The sequence below is a fragment of the Daldinia childiae genome (assembly GCF_008694065.1).
Source record: "Daldinia childiae strain JS-1345 chromosome Unknown Scaffold7, whole genome shotgun sequence".
NCBI classification, from domain to species: Eukaryota; Fungi; Ascomycota; class Sordariomycetes; order Xylariales; family Hypoxylaceae; genus Daldinia; species Daldinia childiae.
Window position 1 is genome coordinate 1,207,193 of NW_022984648.1, and position 21,549 is coordinate 1,228,741.

Below are 21,549 nucleotides of genomic sequence, written 5' to 3' on the forward strand. Positions count from 1 at the left end.
TCATACATACATACACATACGGGTGGCGAGAAGAAGGATCCCGGGGTTCTGGACGAGGTAAGACAAGGCAAGGCGAACCGGTTGGAGGAGTGGGGATTTGTGTGTTCCTCAGGGCTGCCATGCGAGAAATCTCACTCGCAATCTAAATCAACCTGGATCTCGGGTCCCTGACCTTTAGCGGAAGACCGGCATCGCCCCTTTTCTTCTTACTCACCAGGTACCCAATACCCGGGCTTCAAAGGTGTGCATTAGGTATCTTCAGCGATAAGTTATTCGGTGAAATATCTCCCCCCCAAGTCAGACTGCGATATTAATAGTAACCAATGAAAGGGGCCTCGTACTAATTCTACGTCTTCCGCGATATAGTTCTGAGTTAGATTTCCTAATACCCTAATTTTACTCTCCGTCCCCAGATAATTCAAGGGGCGAAGAGGGTGAGTGGCGGCGGTATCTACGACGAATGGTGAAATTCTCCGTGGCCCCTGTGCGACCAACATAATACTCGAATCCTTTCCGATCGGAATCCAGCCGAGTCCTAGGGCTATTTCGACGGAACTGGGCTACCTTGACACGCGTTTATACTTACACAAGGTGGGCTGACGCTAACGGATTCGTATGGTGTTGTTATATTATAGATTCACGTTTACGGGCACCTGCAGGACATGATCTTGCTGCGGGATGTCGTGAATGGCGGACGGGATGCTGCCATACGATGCCGGCGACATCTGTGTAACTGTGTTACATCGGACGGTAAGTTAGAAGTGGGGAGATGAGCATATCTATCTATGCTTTGCTAGGTGTCTCTACCAAGTTGATCAAAGCACAAGATAAGATAGAGACGATAGGAGCACAACAGAGGAGAGGGGGCGGTACGGTGCTACTATGACGCGCTTATCAGGTAAAAAGCAAAGGTCTGTTCATAGTCGCGGGGTGGGTTGCACGACTGTCTCTCGTTTGGCACCGGTCTCCAACCTCTTTGTGGTTTTGTAGCGTACCTGCAGTCAACACTGCATATCAGCAGGTCAAAAATAGCAGACTCAGACAGTGTCTAATGGCATAAGAAGCGCCAACCATAAACTCAATACGAATTCCAGAAGCCTTGGCTGACCAATTCGAAAAGGAGAGTTTCGTAAATTAACCCATCTTAACGTAATAACAATAATTTCCAGATCCAGCTGAGAATTGCCGTTCGATTGATGTATGTTAGGAGGGAGCCTCAGTGTGTTAAAGAGAGTGTTACGCCTAATTCGATACGATATCGTCATAGACGAGAAACCATCGTTACGAAGAGATTGACTTTCGACTGGCAACCAATTATAATTCTTAACCGGGGAAGCCTTTTAATAAGATCGGAAATAGAAATGCGACCCAAGGTCGTCTCTGCAAGTTAGCCACGTTCCTCCACAAACTCGCAGCCCCGGCGCTCACGTCTGATTCGCTAATGGCAGCGAGCTGAGTCAATTCCGCGAACGGTCTACCGCCAGTTCTAACGGGCAGGGGGGCAGTGGATGGGGTCGGGAACCGTAAGACCGGCGTCGTATATTCTGATGTTATGTTCCTATCATCTCAGCGTCACCTAGCCATCAAAAAGACCACTCATTTAGACTTGAGACCGAGGGACCGATGCCGAGCTTGACATAGCCCACGGCCTCCAAATGTCGATTACAACCACATTTGCTGAGATAAATAATTTTCTTTTAGCCGTGTAGCTCGGCGACTGTTTTCAGCCACGCAGAATGATACCTACTCGGTCTTTCTCTGATTTCATGGACGGAACTAGTACTATGATAGTAAGAATCTCGATGTGCGGGCGCGGTGGCACCGGACTGGTACTATGTATAAATCTTTATTTGTTTGTTTCGTGCATGTTGCCTCCCGATTAGGTATCGATTGGTTCAGCCCTACGTCTTGGCTGAAATTTGGGCTTGGATTACCATTATATCATTCCAATCTGAGCGAGGTTGCCGTTTGCTATTATGTTACTAGGTGATCCATTGGATTCCATTGGCTGCTTCTGAATATGAGGTCATTATTGGCATTTTTTGCTGTTGGAAGTACGAAACGGGGTTGTGAAAACACTATGCATTCATTTGTTAGTGTTGTATCAGCGACAACGAAGAAAGTCGCTGGATGATATGCCGGTAAGCTTGATCATTGAGTCTACCTGGGTAAGTCAATGTTTGGAACATATGTCGTGACGGAAACAACGGGAGAGGCGATCAAATTACCGAGAATCGCATACTTCAGTATCATGTCGGATAGCGCCCATAATAGTATACTCTTGTCCGTGTAGTGACTATACCGCACACGTAGTTTTTGGGCTCTTCCTGTACCTATCAAGAGGTACAACGGTGTAGATAGATAGACTAACCGTTTCATAGCAACTCGAGTTTGGATGAAAGGTACCTATTTTCTAGATCGGGTCGTTTGTTGGCCAATCAGCAATTGCGATTTTGACATGCTAATAACGAAAAAAGAAACAAACGTTTTTACCATTGCCCTATTGGATGACAGTATAATCCTCCCCCGGCAGCATCCCTTGCATGTTTTCGTCCAGAGCCACGGTTCGTTCTTCAGCTAAAGGGTAAAAATTCAGGGGAGGAAAACCGTCACCCTGGATTTGGATCAAAGGCCGACGGGAATGCCCGTTTAGGGCTGCTGGGTATAACGCACCGACAACAATAATTCCAGAGCATCCGTAACAACCGAATAATGACCCTCTATAATATTCAGCTCAAATTTACCTAGTGATATGAATAGAGCGCGGTATATGGGGCTTTCATCGACTACGGCGCTCAATGTTGTAGGTAACTTGAACATTTAAAATTTTGTAACTACATGTAGCATACAATTAGGTACAGTTAGTTACAGCTAGTTACAGTTACAAAGTCTTACTAACAAGGGGCTTGTGTGGGGAAATCACATGTCTCCTTTACATAGATACCCGTAATACCTCATAATAGAAGAAATCCACTTTTTATCTTATATATTCTTAGGTGATTCAAATGATTACATATAGGCAAGTGCTGACTTTATATGGGTACATATGGGTGCTATATTAGCAGGTACGCAAGCTACGGAAGGTGTTCCCGTCTTATGTACCCGTCTTATAAATTAAATCTTAATCTCATCATTTATTATCGTTTCCGTCTGGCAACAAAAAAAACCCCCCCCAACACATACATAGTATCTCCGAGAGGACCCCTATCTCACCTCTCCCGTCATATCCAATACTGCCCATTCCAGTACTGATTAATACTATATCCGGAGTCCTTTTCAATTACAATATCTTCTATGTTTTGTGATACATAGGTTAGGTACCTAGGTAGGTAGGAAGGGAGGGAATATTACCTTTCTAGTCCTATTGCTCAGCTATCAACAGATGTATACAGCATACCAATCCAGTATACCTATCTTATTATTAGATCTCACCGAGGCTAGCGTTTGTTCTCCAATAGTATCGATGGATTGTAGGCTCGGCAGACGACTCGCTAACCTCGACTGCTATATTACTCCTTTGGGATAGTAGCATGGGCTGACGATCGCTGCTTCAATTTTCAGCCCTGCCTCAGCAGCAAGGGTCTGCGCCCCGCCTGGTCTCTTAGACTTGCAGTAGTTCTGCAAGATGAGAAAACAGCGTTACCATCCCTACAATACCCCTACGATGTATTTTGCATTGGCCAATGTTGGTCGCCTGGCCCGTAGACCGCAGACCGTTGAGCCTCCGCCTTTTCCTCATTGTCATCATTCCAATCGCATAAAGCCCTAGGTATCTCAATAGACCGGTGTCGATATACAAAGGCCTGACACCCCAGGTATATTCCCCAGATATATGAAGCCACCGTCCTTCGAGGCGTGAGATATCTGTTCCCCTACTTAAAATTTTATCCTAGTAAATCCAAACTCCATATACCCTAATCTTACACCAATCTTCTAATCCACATTAAGCCATTGTCTCATTCTCAAGGTGTTTCCTTGATATTGCTTACTTTTTCTATCTTCATATACTTAATTGCGTGGGAAGCTCTTAAAAAACAGCTATATCAAGGTCGGTCTTGGCAAACCGAAAATTGCCACGATGCCGTCGGCAATTCCTGATATCACGGCCGTTGCCGCTGAAGACATTAAGGTGACATCCACCGAGGTGCCGGCCACGAACGGGATTGGAAAAAAACTCAACAGCAGGGCAACCTGGAACGGGCATGAAAACGCTGGTAGCTCGAGCGCTTCGGATTGTTCAACTGATACCTTTAATCATAGCTTCTATGGACTGAATGCGAGTGAAGCGTGGAACCGTGCTCAACCTACCCCTGGTCGTACGTTTAGCATTGATGATGAATCGGGAGAACAGCAACCTCGAGCCTTCTCTCGGATACAGTCATGGGGAGATGATCCCAAAACCGCACAGTTTCCTCGCATATCTAAACCCGTGGAGCTTATGCGCCACTCATACGACTGTGTTGTCATCGGCTCTGGGTATGGTGGTGGCGTGGCAGCGTCCCGCATGGCTCGTGCTGGTCAATCGGTCTGTCTCCTAGAGCGCGGTAAGGAACGCTGGCCCGGAGAGTACCCGGTTAGCACAGGTGATGCTCTTGAGCAGGTCCACTACTCCGGGGAATTTACCCCTGGTTGGTTGCCCAAGAAGGTTGTCAATGGTGGCGATCCTACCGGCATGTATCACTTAATATTCGGGAACTGTCAGAACGCAGTTGTTTGCAATGGTAAGTAACCGCATACGAAAGCTGAAGTATAGAGCGTTATGTTAACCACAGTGTAGGTCTTGGTGGGACTAGCTTGATAAATGCCAATGTATATTTGGAAGCGGACAAAGATACGCTACAACAAGATGCGTGGCCGAAAGAAATTAGGGAAGATCCGGAGTCTTTGACTGAATGTAAGACCCCTGGTATTTTATAGAAGTTTCTCTCCATGCCACAGCATACTTGACTGCCCCTACTTAAAAGGCACAATAGCTAATGATATGATCAACTAGATTACAAGAGAGCAGCAAGTGTCTTAGAGCCAGAAGCGTACCCCGATGACTGGCCGAAGCTGCCAAAGCTTGACCTGTTAGAGAGGCAGGCAAAGTATTTGAACATGACAGATAAGTTTCGACGTGTGAAACAGACGACGCGATTCCGAAATGGACCAAATAGCTGTGGTGTGGAAATGTTTCCATCGGCACTCACTGGTCAAGACGTCACTGGTTTAAACGACGGGTCTAAGAACACTACACTCGTTACGTACCTGGCTGACGCGTGGAACTGGGGCGCTGATATGTTTTGTGAGGCCGAAGTACGATACATAACTAAAGCACCATATAACCAATCCGGGTATATTGTCTATTTCGCTTGGCATGGACGAAATCGCGGCCACTTCAAAGCAAATCTGCATGGAGACCTTATGTGGGTTCATGCAAAGAAAGCTGTGTTTCTCGGCGCCGGCTCTATCGGCACAACTGAGATCCTCCTTAGGAGCAAAGATATGGGACTTGAGCTGAGTGGGAAAGTAGGCCAGAACATGAGCGGCAACGGAGATATCCTAGGGTTTGGGTATGTAACTTTGTTATAGTTTTACGTGAATTCTTTCTAACAGGTATCTATAGGTATAATACGGATTATGAAGTTAACGGAATGGGGAAAGCTTCTCCATCCCCTTCTCATCCTATCGGACCTTGCATTACCGGTATCATCGACAACAGAGAAGGCCACGATAATCCTTTAGATGGTTACGTTATTGAGGAAGGGTCTATGCCATCAGCATTCGCCCCTTTTCTACAAGCTATGCTTGAGCTCTTGCCTGGCAGTATTGAGCCGACTGATGAAGGTCTTGTTGGCAAAGTAAAGGCGAATCTCGCTCGCGTGGGAAGCGCATTCCTCGGGCCATATTTCCGTAAAGGCGCGATTGAGAGGACACAAGTATACTTGATCATGTCCCACGATAGTGAGTTTGTCGTCTATTACTTTTTGATGAGGTTTGTTACTAATATAAGCTAGGTAACCAAGCATACCTAACGCTAAAAGATGACAAACCGGTCCTTGAGTTTGTAGGGGTCGGCCGTAGTGACCATGTCAAGACCCTGAACCGTGTATTAGAGAAAGCCACGAAAGCTGTTGGGGGGACGTTTGTCCAAAACCCCTGGTATGCCTTGCTGGGTGAACAGCAAGTTACAGTTCACCCAATTGGGTAAGTTATTTGGCATCATCATGTGGAAGTCTTAGATGCTAACAATCTTTAGTGGTGCTTGTATGGCTCGCGACGGAACTGGTTCGACTGGCGTTACGAACCACAGGGGTGAGGTCTTCAATGGCTCCGGCACAGAGACCTACCCTGGTCTCATCGTCACGGATGCTGCGGTTATCCCAACTGCCCTTGGAGCAAACCCATTCGCCACTATCACTGCTCTGGCTGAACGGTCTGTAGACCACTATGTTAAAGAGAGAGGACTCACAATCGATATGACGCAGAACAAAGTTCTTGACCTCTTTGGTGCTCCTGAACATAAACACCGCCGTGGAAAGAGTGGTTGGAAAGAACACATCGAGGAAACACAAGAGACAGCCAAACTAAACAGTGCGACGAATGCGATTATATCAGCTCGACGCATGAATGAATCCGGATTTGGCTTTACCGAAGTCATGACTGGGCATATCCATCGAGACAAGGGTCTTAAACGGGACAACATAGACACATACGAGCTGGCAGCTAGGACTGCGAAGTCCTTAAGCGAAACGGCGCGATTTTTCCTCAGTGTGCAGTCCTTTAACACCAGGTCAATTATAAACGATCCCAGTCATAAAGCAACCTTAACCGGTACTTTTGTCTGCCCTACCCTCGAGGGGTCCCCATTCATGGTACAGCGAGGTGATTTCAATTTGTTCTTGTTAGATCGAAAAGCACCTGGGACTCGAAACCTGACGTACGACTTCGACATGCGTGGTATCAATGGAAGATGGCTCCATTTCCATGGTTATAAAGTAGTTGATTCATCTGTCGCGTTGTCGCCGATACATTTCTGGAAATCGACTAGCACCCTATACGTCACTATCACTGAGCCGATCTCAGAATCGGAACGAAAATGTGCGGATGCGGATGAATGTGGACTTCTGGGGGAAATCGTTGCCAAGGGCATTATGAGTATCCGAGCAGAGGATTTCCTTTCTGAAGTTTTAACCCTCACACCCACGGGCAGCAGCATTTTCAAGAAGGTCTTAAGCGCAGCCAACTTCCTAACCTTTTTTACTCGGAAGTCTATGTCGCTTCTCCTAGCACCACTCACCCCTTTGCAATATCCCACGCAGGCCTACACAGGCTTCGTAAACAATACACCTCCGACTAAGACATATCAGATCCATGCCTCTGATGGCGTCGTTACTAGATTATATCAGTGGGAACCCACGAACCCAACGGTCGAACCTAAAAACCTATTTATGATCCCCGGCGCTTCGGTTGACCATCAGATATATGCACTCCCTACCATTCGGTATAACGCTGTTAACTACTTCCGTCGCGCTGGCTATAGGGTGTTCATTCCCGTTCATCGTATCTGTATGTTGATGGTTGCGAAAGAAGACTGGACGACATTTGATGTACGTCTGGACCTGAAAGCTTGCCTAGAGAAGATCCGGAAAGAGACCACCGAAGTTGGTAAGGAACCGGAACGCATATACGCTATCGCACACTGTATGGGTAGCGTAGCATTCTCAGCCGGCCTACTCGACGGCACAATTCCCGCCAAATGGATCAAGGGCATAACTTGCAGCCAAGTATTCATGAATCCGAAGTGGAATACTCTGAATATGATCAAGATCATGGCACTACCAATTCCAGCCGACACGGTGTACCGATTAGTGTCGGGAGATTGGTTCAACTTTGGCACGACTGTAGATGACTCCTTGATTCAGAGAAGTCTTAACGAGTTACTGCGGCTCATGCCAGATGAGCGTAAAGAACTTTGCAATAACGCAAGCTGCCACCGTGTCACGATGGCATTGGGCCGATGCTGGAACCATCGTAACCTTAACGAGGCGACCCACAGACAGATCGACCGGTTCTTCGGGGGTATTAGCATGACGCTCTTGCACATGTTGATGAAACAGGGCTACGAAGGAGGTGTCATGAGTAACGCCCCCCTATTCGAACGACTGGACACACCAGATAATATCCGTAGACTAAAGGGTATCCCTATCATGCTATTTGTCGGTCGCGATAATGCTGTCCTAACCCCCGAGTCCACGGAGAGGACTTACGAGATCCTTACCGATACGTTCACTGGCGAACACGCGAGCGGTGTCCAGTATCGTCGCCGCGTGGTCCCTGATTATGGACATCTTGATTGTTGGATGGGACGTAACGCTTGGAAGGACGTTTATCCGTTTGTCCGCGAGGAGGTCGATCGTGTGATGCGTGGGGAAGAGTACAAGTTCCAGGAACCTAGCGATACCTTTTCGAAGCTGGTTAGTAGTGGAAAGCTATTGTATTAGGAATATAGGCTGTACTATTAACTTGATCGCAAGGCCCTATTAGGGTTTATGTATGAATTATAGGAAAATGGAGAGGCGTTTGGTACCGAGTCATATTTTAGGCTGGGGTTTGGATATGGGTTAGGGGTGGAGGAGCGAAAAGTAGATGGAATGATTTATACCCGTCTTTTCTGTTTGCTGGACACTATGTTTACTATTATTCTCTGTTGGGGGCGACCCCTGTTTGGCGGTTTTTGATATTTGTGTATTTGTGTATTACTTGGTTGGGGACTGGATATGAGGGCTGTGTTACCTATATATCTGACTTTTGATGTATGAAATATTTAGTCTTTGACATAATTGTTAAGTTCTCCCAAGGGACAATACTTTCCCAAAATCTGATGGTATTTCTAGCGTAGGACTTTGTGTAATGATATATATCATTTTATCAAGCAGGCTCTCGGGTCGCTACTGTATGTACCATGTCCTTAATGTTTCCTTTTATCAGTACTTGTAGGTGTTTACCTATGTTTTTTTGCTTTTATACTGTACGTCTCTTATAGTTGCCTAGCTAGGTTGTATATCGTAATTCCTATTACCTCTAGTTGTTTGTTTATCTTATTCACTTATCTTCTCCGTAAATTACCTAAGTATATGGGTAAGCAATTATAGTTCCTTAGTACTAATATATATATTATCTTAAGAGTTACTTGGATTTTAATTCAATAACTACCTCTTTGGCGATAGTGGTATATAAAGTATATATATATTAACTCATATTGCTATAAGGTCTCATGGATGAATACCTACTTAAGAGGTATTTATGTCATATATGCCTTTAAGGTCTAGGCTTAAGTAAAGTCGGCAACTAGCCAATAACAATTACGTACGGGACTACTATCGACGCCACGTCATTTCTGAGACAGTCGTTTATACCTAAAGGGTTATAAGATTTGGAAAGTGCATATGATAAATTCTCAAGTACTTTCCCCTTGGAGTTGTCCTGTGAAACCTACAATCATCATATTTTAGGTACCTACCTTAAGTTATATAGTCAGGAATTACATGTACCTTGACCCTGGATATTGAACTACATCACTCGATCCGTACGTTTGAATATGGGTATCACACAGCGCATCACACTTGGGTTAATATTTTCAGTCCCATTATTGCAGTAACTACCAGCCCCCCTTCTTCTTTCCCCTATAATTTTACATATCACAAATCTCACTATATAATTAAATTTATTTACTTCTAGATATCCACAGATTCATTAAGTTGATTTATCTAGGTTTTTCTTTTTTATAAGACTATCAACTTTTTAAATCTGGTGTAAGTCAAAGTATTACCTTCCGTGGGCGATCAAGTTAGTTAGGTGCTAGGACCTCAATCTTAGCACTTAGCCACAGAGCGTTTGCAAAGAGTGCCACAGCGGCCACAGCGGGAGTTAGTTACCCCTGCCCAACCAGAGACCCTGCCAAGCCACGCTCGGCCGTGGTATGTACTTATCGAAGCCTCGTCGCACGGCTGTGGTTACACCTTCGTCTAATGCCTTGACAGGAAATAAGCTCCTCATGGCCAAGGACGATTACCTTGGTGAGACTAGCATTACCACATAGCTATTGGAGCCAACGTGTTTATCTTATTAAATGACACTAATTATGGATAATGTTTCTATTCAGACTATTCGCAAGGGAAATTACCATCGATGAGCGCGGAATCATCTAAATCACATATATTAGATACCCACCACCGACAACACCATCAACCACAACACCCGCGATCCCGACCGAGAGAAGCATCAAAGTCTACTAAGAAGAAGAATAAGAAGCTGACGCATGCTACCGGTCAAGGGAAAAGCGAAATTAAACACGACGTTAAAAACGGCTGGTTTGCGATTCGGGATATTATTGACGAGAAGTCTAAGCGAGGGAAGACATATTACCTGGTCGATTGGGAAGGCACTGATGAGACTGGCAACCCACATGTGCCATCGTGGGTAAGTCTTCATGCTCACTCATGCGTTCTTAATGCGGTCTTGTTTTATCGGTATAGAAGTTAAATCAGCATAGGAACCCAAACAAAACGTAACATCCCTTGCGATAAATGATTGGATGGTTAGGAAAGCTAGATCCAAGTATACCGAGGATAAACTTGACGTAGTTATTGGCGATATTAGTCCCTCTATGCAAGAGTTTAATACTCGGGAGAGCGGCTCCGTCTCAACGTCTAATCGGCATCATCAAGGTCGTGATAAGAAGCGCCCTTTGGAACACTCATCTTTGTATGAGTCAGGGCTTAGCGAGGAACCTGCATCGAAATTACCCAAGCTAAGGCTTAAAATAACAGAGAAACCGCCGTCACTCCCTAGGAGTGTGGGTCATGACCTTGGTCATTCTAAGGAGCTGGCAGAGCGGCAGGGTGAGCTGAATCACGACAACTTACATAACCGCCCCTCCGACGATATTCAAGGTGATCCAAAACCTTACAAATCTCGCATAGTGATACGGTTGCCGCGCGACCCAACATTTCCCGCGGATCAATACGTGCGCGTGCCACCCGATTCGCAGCAAACAAATAGCCAGCAGTCTTCTCAGCTTACTGATACCCATGCTGCACTAGCTCACGAATCCGAGCTTGAGAGCCAAGAGCAGAGGGTCGTGCCTGATTCTCAGGAGATACACAGCGCTTTGATTTCTGATGTGCATAGCAGTATCCCTGACCACTTCAGTTCGTTTGGAGCAAGTCAACTTCAGGGACGTGCTATTGTCTCATCCCAGCGCGAAGAAAGGCTTCAGCATCCAGAATCGTTTAGACACTCGACAGAAATTCCTTCGCGTCAGCCGGATCGTCCCTTTACTGGAAACCAGGGAAACGTGTCAACTTCGACCTTTCTAATTGGGACCGTTGCAGGTTCGGCTTCGCTCGACGATTCGCAGAGCACTATTGGTAAAGGAAATCCTACGTTCTTGACACAAGAAGGCCTCAACGTTGACGTTGTTCCCCCAACGTCCCAGCCGACTAGTTTTGCATCTACTCTCCCTCACGAATTAGCTTGGGACGAGCACATCAGCCAAGATCAAAGCCAGGCGCATATAATAAGTAATAACTCACAGGCCGCTCAAGTCGTGCTGCCCCTCAGTAGCCAACAGGGAGGGCTCGCGACATATAGCGAGGCGACCTTTACAGTTTACGACGATCCAATTGCACCTGACACTGTACTAAGAAACGCGCAGGACAAACGCGACCCGCAAAATTCAAGCCAAGCTTTAAGTGAATTGGACGGCAATACTAGAAATACATCATTCTCAGAAGACCAGCAACTTGAATTAGAACCTGAGTCTAGTCACGCAGAGCTTTCGCAAACGATTCCCGGGAAATCAGTAGAGTTTGGAGCAAACAAAGTGCCTTTTGGACCACCTACATTCGGATCTCAGCAACCGGCCGCGCCTACGAATATGGATACCGACCAGCCCGCCCCCGCCCGGGTTACGGCACGCGAGAGGTTGAGATTAATCCGGGAACACCACTTTGAAGCCCTAAACGAGGTTTTCCCACGACGAAAGGCTCCAACAGAGACTCCTTCTAGAGCAGCTAGCACCGACGTGGATTCTTTAGCAGGCCCGCAACCGGACATTCAGGAGGCACCGATTGTTCAAGCTCCTGCTTCCCGAGATATTAGTCCCTTAACTCCAGTAAACCTGACATCTCAACCTTTCCTGGCTCCGCCTCTAGAGACGGCTGCTAACGACATATCTTCGGATCGTCAATTACTAGTACCCGAGACTACCCAAACACCCATTGAGCACGTTGAGCAAGAAAAGGAGGTCGAGCTAGGATTAGAGGAAAGCGGCCCTATTGAAGTAGGGTATGATATCCATGAAGAAGAGCAGCCTGCAACCTTAGACCCATCAGCCTTGACGTTATCTATTGAACATGATATGGATGCTAGCCCATCAATACCAGTACACGATGCTCTCCATAACAGCCTACAGATACCAGACGATTTTGTTATACCGCACGACGAAGATGAGACACCTCTTAGCTATCCGAGGAGCCTTCTCCCCTATATACCCACTGGACCTAACGAGTATCTCGTTACACTCCCATTTTACAATAGCTGTCGGCCTGTATATAACGACGTACTTCGCGACAATGAGGGGCTTATTCGCGAGTATAACGCTGCGTTTCGTGTTTTCCCTCATCAAATACCGCATCCTGCAACAATATCGAAAATTGACGAGATGTTCTCTCGTCTTTTCGATATTTGCGACCTGCCACCGTTTATAGAAACTACAACAACTATTACACCTGCAGAGCTAACGAAGCACCTCGTTAATACCAATGCGAAATTCGCATTTGTTGCCGAGTTACTTGTTTACTTGGCCGAAGAGAATTCGAATAAGAAAGTTCTCATATTGTCCCGTCCCGGGAAGGTTATGGATTTCCTTGGTAACGTTATAGAAACAAGAGGTTACCGTTATATTCGATCCGGCCTAGAGATCGTCAGTCCTTCTAGTGCCGAACACAGTCTGACCGTTGCCATTTCGTCGACTCTTGATAACTCCTCGTCAATACCCGAAGATATCGACGTAGTCATAGCATACGATCATACATATCGGCCTGAGTTGCTCCCACAAACGATTCGAGAGCGTTCTATATTGATGGTTCTAACGAATATATGCTCCATCCAGCACCTTAATATGCGTGTCTCAGAGAACCTGGAACCGCTGGAACGAAAGAACGTCCTTGTGCTTGCGCTAGTCAAAGCAATGCGGTACATAGAAGATGTTGACGACTCTTTAATTGTCAAATTTCACTCGGCAGCAGAGAATTTCTGCAAGTACATACAAGACCCGGATGAGGAAGATTTCTATTGGGAGCCATACGAGGTGCCAGAGGATGTGTTCGAGGATTTACACGCTGCCAACTCTCAATCGCAAGTATCGCAGTCCGTTCTTGGGGCCTTTGGAACCGACCAACTTCCCGCTAGTCGGAAGAGGTCTCACGAGGTAAGCCAACTTACTGTAATTTCCATTGTGGGTACTTAATATATTAACCCAATGAATAGGGCGAAGATGATGATATTTCCTCTAAGCGCCCCAGAGTATCACAACCTACAGTTGTCACTCATGTGAGTCACATAAGTGACTCGCTGAAAGGTCTTATCGGAGATGACACGGTGGACGAGTCGCCGAAGGCAATGCTCTCAGTTTCAGTGGGCAAGTTAGAGAAGCTATCAGCTAAGGTCGGTTCAACTCTGTCGATTATAAATTGTGGACTAATATCAAGTAGGTCGTGAGCCTCGAAGCCAAGTTGCGCGAGAGCCAAATGAGAGAAAAGCAATTCCGTCAGCTCAGCGATCGATCTAAAAAAGAGGTCGACAACTATGCCTCCACGGTCAGGTTGGTACAAGAGAAATTCATGACTTCCCTAAAGGACCGCGGAACCTACGAAGACCAGTATTACAAGGCTAAGGAGGAAGCCCTAGCGACCAGTGCAAGTCTCGAATCTAAGCGGAGAGAATATGACGATCTAAAGGAGAAATTTGCGGAGCAGCAAAAACGATTATCTGCAGCGCATGAATCGCTTCTTAAGTCTGCAAATCCCGAGGTTGCCAAGATGGCACGACTGGAGAAAGAGGTCGAGGAGTCTAAAATCAAGGCGCAGAGCCTAGAAAAGAAGGCTGCATTAACTAACAACGAGTTGGAATATGCCAAGAATGCCTACCAAGATGCATCTCAGAGAGCTGCGGAGCTCCAGACAGAGAATCGCGCGCTCGAACAACGAGTCGAAGAACTCAATCGCAAGGCCAACGATAACGCAGTTAAAATAAACAAGATTTATGCGGAGAGCGAGAGCAAGGAACTTCTGCGACTACTTAATGAGCAAAAGAACATCGTTCGCGACCGAGATCTAGAGCTTAACCGACTCCGGGACGAACTGCGAATGCTGAAGGAAACCCGGCGGGGTACGAGACAGAGTAGTGTTCCTCGAAGCCCGCGGTTAAGCGCGTTTGGCGTCAATAGTCCTCGCAACGGTGGTCGCACTAAGGGTAGCTCTAGCAGTCGTGGTACTAGTCCTGCTCCAGCGACAGGAATCTTCGAGACGGGAGGCGGAATTGGCACGCCAGTTCCAAATAGTCGAGCTTCCCATCTGCGAGAATCCAGGTTCTGATGACCGCCAAAGAGCTTCTAAAACCCAATGGCTCGTCTTCGTGCGAGATTATGGCGGCGTATTATATCTCAAAATGGTGTGTTGAGATCTCATCACGATCCCCCCCTACGGCAATGGAATGAGGGAAAGGAATAGAGGACGTTCGTTATCCTCACTTTTTCGATTTTGCACCCGGTAGGCAGGAAGGCATCAACGCGTTTGTATTTGTTTGTATTAAAGATTGCGTCGGGACAGAGGGTCTTCAGGCTCCTCCTTTTCAGTTCGTTTTTTGTCCCAGCAGGGCGCATATGATCGATTGATTTAGCTAAATAGATGGACTTCCAAGCCTAGGGATACTAGGATCGCTGTTACTGCTGTTACTTGCTATTGCTATTATTATTACTGATTTATATGACGATGAACGATAAGGGGAATAGGCGAAAGGCAAATGGTGTATATTTGCAGACAGTATACGGTGAATACATGGTCTGCGTTGCGTTGCGTTAACAATACCTCATTCCTAATCTTATGATTTTTATTCTTCTTTAATATGAGAAGAGAAAATTCATTATAGTTGTTAGGTGAAGCCGTAAGAATATTCAATGCATGCCACAATAATGAACGTAACCCGGTAGGCTAAGTAACAATATCGTAAAGTACATAAGACATTGTAGATGTGTAATTATGACTCTTCAACCCCTATTATTACCATCTATCCTATAGGCTAGGTTGGGTACCTAGGTACCTACGAGGAAAGCGATGCTACGTACCTAAGGTAGGCAAGCTTGTCATGTATACCTCAACTAGTACCTTACGCGTACACGCGGAAACTTGCCTATTTTCACCTTTACATATTTGACATCTTACGATTAATCCTCTGCGGTGTAACGGAAGTGCTCACATCAGCAGAATTAGTCGGTTCATCCACCCCCAGCAGTTTTCTTTCCGAGCTACAGGTTAGGACAGGAAAGATACAATAATAACTTTGGGACAATTGAAAAGGGGGTATTAAATTTGGTTGGGGAGAAAGGTTAGGTTAGCTAGGTATCTAGGAGGTAGGTAGCTATATGGGATAGGCTTTTACAGCAGAGTATAAAACGAGATTCTCGCCTCTAGAAACCCTCAGCCCAAGATAATTAACACTCATAAAAATGCGGTCATCTTCTGCAATGCTTCATCTTTTTTTTTAAACTACTTTTCTCTAGGCCCCGAGAGAGATAGGGGTTGTTTCGGCGTCTAATTTCGTCTGTTGTTGTTTGGCGGAGTAGTGTTGTAAGTAATAAGTGGTAAAGGTAGTAAGTAGTAGACAATATACACATGCAGGCGGGAAACAAACCAGATTTGAGACACGATATGATGCCGGATCAACTCTCTCTTCTATTTCCCCCTAACCTCATCTTCGCTTTCCTGCCCGCCTTCTAAGCTAGCTCCCCGCGATACACTAGCCCGCACACCTATGCATTTTCTTCGTGCTGCCTGTCTCGCCCTTTTCGCTTCCCCGACAAAGAAAAATTCGAGCCTCGATGAGGGGTTCGTAGCGAGATCAGGAGGGTGGGGTCGTCTATTTGGCTACCTCGGGGTATAGGTCCTCCTTTAGGACGACGCCGAGTTCTTCGCGCAGGGACTTTAGCTCGTCAAGGTATTGCTGGTACTGATCCTTGTTCTCGACCTTGGCCTTGATGCCCTCGAAGATGCGCACGGCAGTGGGGAAGTCGTTGACTCTCCGGGCGGCGCGGAGTGCAGCCTCAACGACAGAGGGAGAGGGGACTAGATCGTAGGCGAAGGCATTGTTTAAGTTGCGCTATAGTTACATATATGTTAGCATAGCTGTTTTCTCTCATTAATCGTTTTTTATGATATGCTGACGTCGTGATGGGAGATTATAAGCCAAAGTGTGGGGATAGTGGGTCGACCTAGTTGAGGTGCCCGAAAGCAGGTGTCCGAGGTAAAGAAGCTGGGGTTTGATGGAAGAATGGAAGAACGGAAGGAAGCTGTTTTGACTCAAAATTAACGAAATTGACGAACCTGTAACTCGAAAACATCTTGCACCTTCTCAAATTCGGTCTCGTATCTGCGCGGAGGAAACTCGGGTTAGCTATTAAGTTTGAATTTAATATTTGATGAGGTCGCTTAATGACCAATTGAGCGATATTCAAGCTCCCACAACCCCATCTAGTAACCAATTGAACGTCATAGATGCTTCAATATGTCGCCAATTAACCTCAATTGGATATAAATGAAGCTTGCTTTCATATCTTTTATGTAGATTCATCGAGTCGACATAAATGCTGCGTAAAAAAAGGTGAGGTCCTTACCTAGCGGTAAATTCCTCAAACGTCTCCTCGTGATGCGCAGCAGATTTTCGGGGCACGGAAGTGCTGAAGTTGAGGCTCGAGCCGGCAATCAGACCCGGAACGAAGGACGCGGTAGACCGAATGGGAGCGACGGGTCGGTTTGCGCGGAAGAAGGTCTTGGAGGGGCCCCGCGAGGCAATTCTGAGGAGGGACATGGACGACATAATTTTTTCTTTCTATTCGAGGACCCAGGAAAAAAAATGAGGAAGAAAAAAAGAGGAGACCGGAAGTTGCTGGTCGGATGCGGCAACAAGGACGAAGAAAAAAATTAATAGCTTGGTTGTGCGTCGAGTAACTTGACGTTAATTTTTTGGTCGTCGGTTTAAACAAATAAAGAAAATAAAAAAGAGGATGGTTGCGAGATGGGATAACACAGGTTTGCGTTGTGCGATATGATTTGGTGGCCGTTTTCTTCTCGACTCAAGTTAACCGCAAAAACAATTTCTTACAATCGAATGATGGGGGAGAAATGGAAGGCCGGCTCACAAAAGAGTGGGTGCTTATTGGTCCGTCGGCCTTCGGGGTGTGGGGCTGGAGGGGGCATAGGTAAGCCTGTTACGGGCACAGCAGTTGCCAGTGAGCTCACTCTACAACTAAACTAGGTTAGCACAGCTGCCGACTTAAGCATGTTGGTCCAAGCGCCGGGGTACTCCTCGCGTTAACTTTATTATACTTTTGGCGATTGGACTTGGACTTTTTTACCTTGCAGCGCAGGCGGATCGAGAGCAGCAAGTCATGTGAATTGCGTGTTGGGCTTGGACGTCATTGGTATTGCTTCCATTCTTATTCGTCAAATATTTATGGATGTTACCCTACGATTAGTTCTATCACCTAGGAAGATTATAATGCCCAAGCTTGATAAGAATACATAAAGAATCTTATCGTTGACAGCATTAGACTTGGAAGTCTATAATTCTAGATAATATCATTATGTCTTTTTCTTTATCTCCAAGAAAGCTGATAAGTTGCAACGCAATAATTCTAGTTACTTGATTATTGAAACGAATCAATTTGATATATTCTCATCCGGCTTCAAATTAATATCTATGTCAGCAGGGCTTTCTACTCTAGTTTCTAATAATTGCATGATCTCTAAGTAACTTGCTTGTTGTCTACGAGCCAAGTCTTAAATGGGACTTGGTTAAAAATTGCTGCGTATCCATAACTATAACTAGTATTACTTAAACCTGTTCAAAGCTTTGGAACCGTATCTTATTGTAAAGGCTAAGTTACTTACGAAGTCTAAGTGCTCCTAACATTGACCTCTTTCGGATGAAACGGACTTACAAAAACTTAAACTATAACTTGACTCACTGAAAATATAGTCTCAAAAAAAAAACAATTTATAGGTTTAGTAGATTTAAAAAGTTTAATTGTCTATGTAATATCAGAGACAGTCTTATCAGCCACTGTTCAGAATGTAAAGTCTCCCCTCAAGATGTATCCCTTATTAGCTCCCCGCGCTAAAATGCATACTAACCTTAAGCCCCTTAAGCTCAGCTTGTCTGTTGCATCGCTCATTATTTTTGTTGACATATGGGGTCGAGCCGTTTTTCGCAGTCGAACATCTGAATACGTGTCTACAAGTAATGTTTACATATTACCGAAAAGAAAAAAGGTATCCATATTTCGAAATTGGCCGAGGTTGATCTCTTATATACCTATACATGTATATATTAGATCGATTAAGTTATCTTATCTTATACACCCCTATGAACTGCATATGTGACTACCTATGTAGTATTAAGTTGTACCGTAAGCCCTCCAAAACCATGATATGCAACCTGAAACTCGGGCGATAAGACAGATTGGAGATTCGAGACAGCACGTACCAAAGATCCTAATCGACCTGATAGAGGGGTGTATTCGCAGGTCAATTAATGCGTATAGAAAAGAATCGCATTGACAAATTGATAGTCCTCCATTATAAATAACCTCAACGGATAGGCTTCACTTTATTAATGAACGTATTGGCATATGCAGGTACAAACATTTGGACACCTTGGGTATAATGGGGAAAATTCAAGTACCTTCTATGTATACGAATAAGCATCGCGGATAGTATGTGCGCTATTAATGCTACTAATACGCAAAGTATAGCTAGTATAGGCAGGTGTATGAGAAGCACGTGCTAGTTTGTGGTACTTGCACAGTACAATTAACAGCCTTATCCCTAGAACGGCCTCCGAGGATCCCGCCAATTCCGATCGGTAAATCCTTATGGAACTGGTCTAATTATTCAATTAGCCAATCAGAATTTGAATATGTCGCGTCTCCTATTGTTGGCGTGGAGTTTTTATGAAGAACCGAAATCCCGTCTTTCTCAACTTTTTTTCCATCTTCACGAGATCCGTAAATCGAGGGTTTTTTTCACAGATCCCAACCTTCCCTTTCCTTTTCTACCTCTTCTTTTTTTTCTTCTTACCCAACCGGCGAGATCATCGCAGGTCTATAATACTTCAAGTCACTCCTTCAAACGGCCGTTTCTTACCACTTGAGCTGCTCGTCGCGGATAGCCTTGCTAGTTCTTGCCTCTCTTGAAATATCGAGCGCAAATCACTACGCGACTTCGAGCATACGCTTCAGTTTTGTCTAATATAGACTACCTCTCTACATCATGGCTTCCCCGGCCCCCGCCGCTATCTGGGAAGCTTTTCCTGTCCCGACACTCGACCGACCTTTTGGCATACAATTATGGCCTTATTTTAGCAAGGCTTTCGGAGTGGTAGCGGGTTACCCTGCTGACGACTTTCGGTTCGTGGCTGGCAAGACACCTATGTCTACTCTGAAGGAGACCTTGACGTTTATTGTCGTATACTACCTAATCATTTTTGGTGGTCGCGAGTATATGCGCAATAGAGAGCCCTTTAAGCTAAAGGCTTTCTTCTTGATCCACAACTTCTATCTTACCGCTATTAGTGGTATACTTCTAGCGCTATTCATCGAGCAACTGCTACCAACTGTCGTTCGCCATGGCATCTTCTTTACGATCTGCGATACTGACGGCGGTTGGACGCAACCTCTGGTAGTCCTTTACTACGTAAGTTTTCGTCTGACAGCCCCTATTTGCAACGAAGAGATGAAGCTAACCCGAGTTAGCTGAACTACCTCACCAAGTACCTGGAACTTTTGGATACCGTCTTCCTCTTCTTGAAGAAGAAGCCCTTGAGTAAGCGCAAATCCTGAATAGATGTGGAGGATCGGTGTTTCTAACGTATAATAGCCTTCCTACACTGTTACCACCACGGCGCTACTGCATTCCTCTGCTACACTCAACTCCTCGGTTCGACCTCTGTGTCGTGGGTCGTTATTACTTTGAACTTGACCGTCCACGTCGTTATGTACTGGTACTACTTTCAGAGTGCTCGTGGAATCCGTATCTGGTGGAAGGAATGGATCACCCGTCTGCAGATCATTCAGTTCATCATTGACCTTGGTACGTTAGAATATTTAGTGGTGACGTTTTTTCAGACAGGGCGCAAAACTAATTCGCAAGCAGGATTCGTCTACTTCGCTTCGTACACATACTTCACATCTACTTACTTCCCGAACATGCCGAGCGCAGGCAAGTGTGCCGGAGAAGAGTTTGCCGCTTTCGCTGGTATCGGTACTTTGACCTCTTACCTGGTTCTCTTCATCTCTTTCTACTTCGCTACTTATAAGAAGGACCACAGGGCGCCTAGCACACGCAAGACTCTTCGTCGCATGTCGCAGGCTCCTCTTCCGGATCATCACACCGTTGCCAACGCGACGCAAATACCGCAAGCTAAGGCTACCGGAATTAAGACCAACGGAGTCACAACTCGATCCCGAAAGGCTTAAGCGCAAGTTGATATTGCTAGTCCAGATACATGGCCCGTAGTTGACGATATTTGGATCACCATTTCAAGTTGAAGATTTTTGTATTCCGATATGAATGACGGACTCGGGTGCTAGGAGCTACCTACCTCTTCTATGGCAGTTAGAGCATTGTATTAGTGATTTGGTCATTGATGACGACATATCATAAAGAGAGGCTACGACGGGACACTGGGCAGGGGAGGTGGTAGTAATATGGTGTACACTTATAGGAGTTTCGTTAATTGGAGTTTACGGACGGTTGGGTGATGATAAAAAAAGCATCTGAGGATCTTAGGACAGCATGGAGGGACGTCGGCCATGTCACGCCTCAACATTGTACCCTTTCGTGTCGCATAATCCGGGTCGGCGCTTCGAGTCGAAAGAGAAACGAACACTATGCATAATAGCAGTAATACGATTGATAGTAAACCAAAATCGCTACGAGTCTAGTTTGCTGTGAGAATGAGAACACGATTTCTACGGAGTTTTAGGTACGAAGAGTAATACGTTGCTTTTGGTATATGCTAATAGAAGATCTACCAGGGAGCCAGTTATATGATAGACAAGGCTTCTCAAGATCTAGGTCAACCCAGCAGGGAGAAGGCCAATATAGAATCACCAAGACTCAGATAGTTGACTAAGAGAGATTCAGGGTTTATTATAAATATCAACCGTCAACCTCATCACCTCATCACACTACTAATAGTGTGGCTTGACCATAGCATCGACCAGGCTCT

General features: G+C 45.6%; 3 protein-coding genes across 3 annotated transcripts; 2 read left to right on the forward strand and 1 right to left on the reverse strand.

Annotated features, from left to right (window-relative positions):
* Nucleotides 1-4,078: 4,078 nt before the first annotated feature.
* On the forward strand, nucleotides 4,079-14,639 carry GL218_06625 (putative glucose-methanol-choline oxidoreductase protein; the record flags this gene model as incomplete). Its single annotated transcript, XM_033583349.1, has 9 exons — nucleotides 4,079-4,721; nucleotides 4,778-4,894; nucleotides 4,994-5,552; nucleotides 5,606-5,943; nucleotides 5,997-6,186; nucleotides 6,239-8,456; nucleotides 10,865-13,474; nucleotides 13,534-13,710; nucleotides 13,758-14,639. 9 exons carry the CDS (start codon nucleotides 4,079-4,081, stop codon nucleotides 14,637-14,639), a joined length of 7,734 nt encoding a protein of 2,577 aa, XP_033433350.1.
* Nucleotides 14,640-16,179: 1,540 nt separating this feature from the next.
* GL218_06626 (Cytochrome c oxidase subunit 6, mitochondrial) lies at nucleotides 16,180-17,136 on the reverse strand (the record flags this gene model as incomplete). Its single annotated transcript, XM_033583350.1, has 3 exons — nucleotides 16,180-16,419; nucleotides 16,644-16,689; nucleotides 16,934-17,136. 3 exons carry the CDS (start codon nucleotides 17,134-17,136, stop codon nucleotides 16,180-16,182), a joined length of 489 nt encoding a protein of 162 aa, XP_033433347.1.
* A 2,453-nt stretch (nucleotides 17,137-19,589) lies between these two features.
* GL218_06627 (putative elongation of fatty acids protein 1) lies at nucleotides 19,590-20,794 on the forward strand (the record flags this gene model as incomplete). The annotated part of the gene is made up of 4 exons (XM_033583351.1): nucleotides 19,590-20,012; nucleotides 20,072-20,141; nucleotides 20,196-20,408; nucleotides 20,472-20,794. The coding sequence occupies 4 exons, from the start codon at nucleotides 19,590-19,592 to the stop codon at nucleotides 20,792-20,794; spliced, it is 1,029 nt and encodes a 342-aa protein (XP_033433348.1).
* Nucleotides 20,795-21,549: the final 755 nt, after the last annotated feature.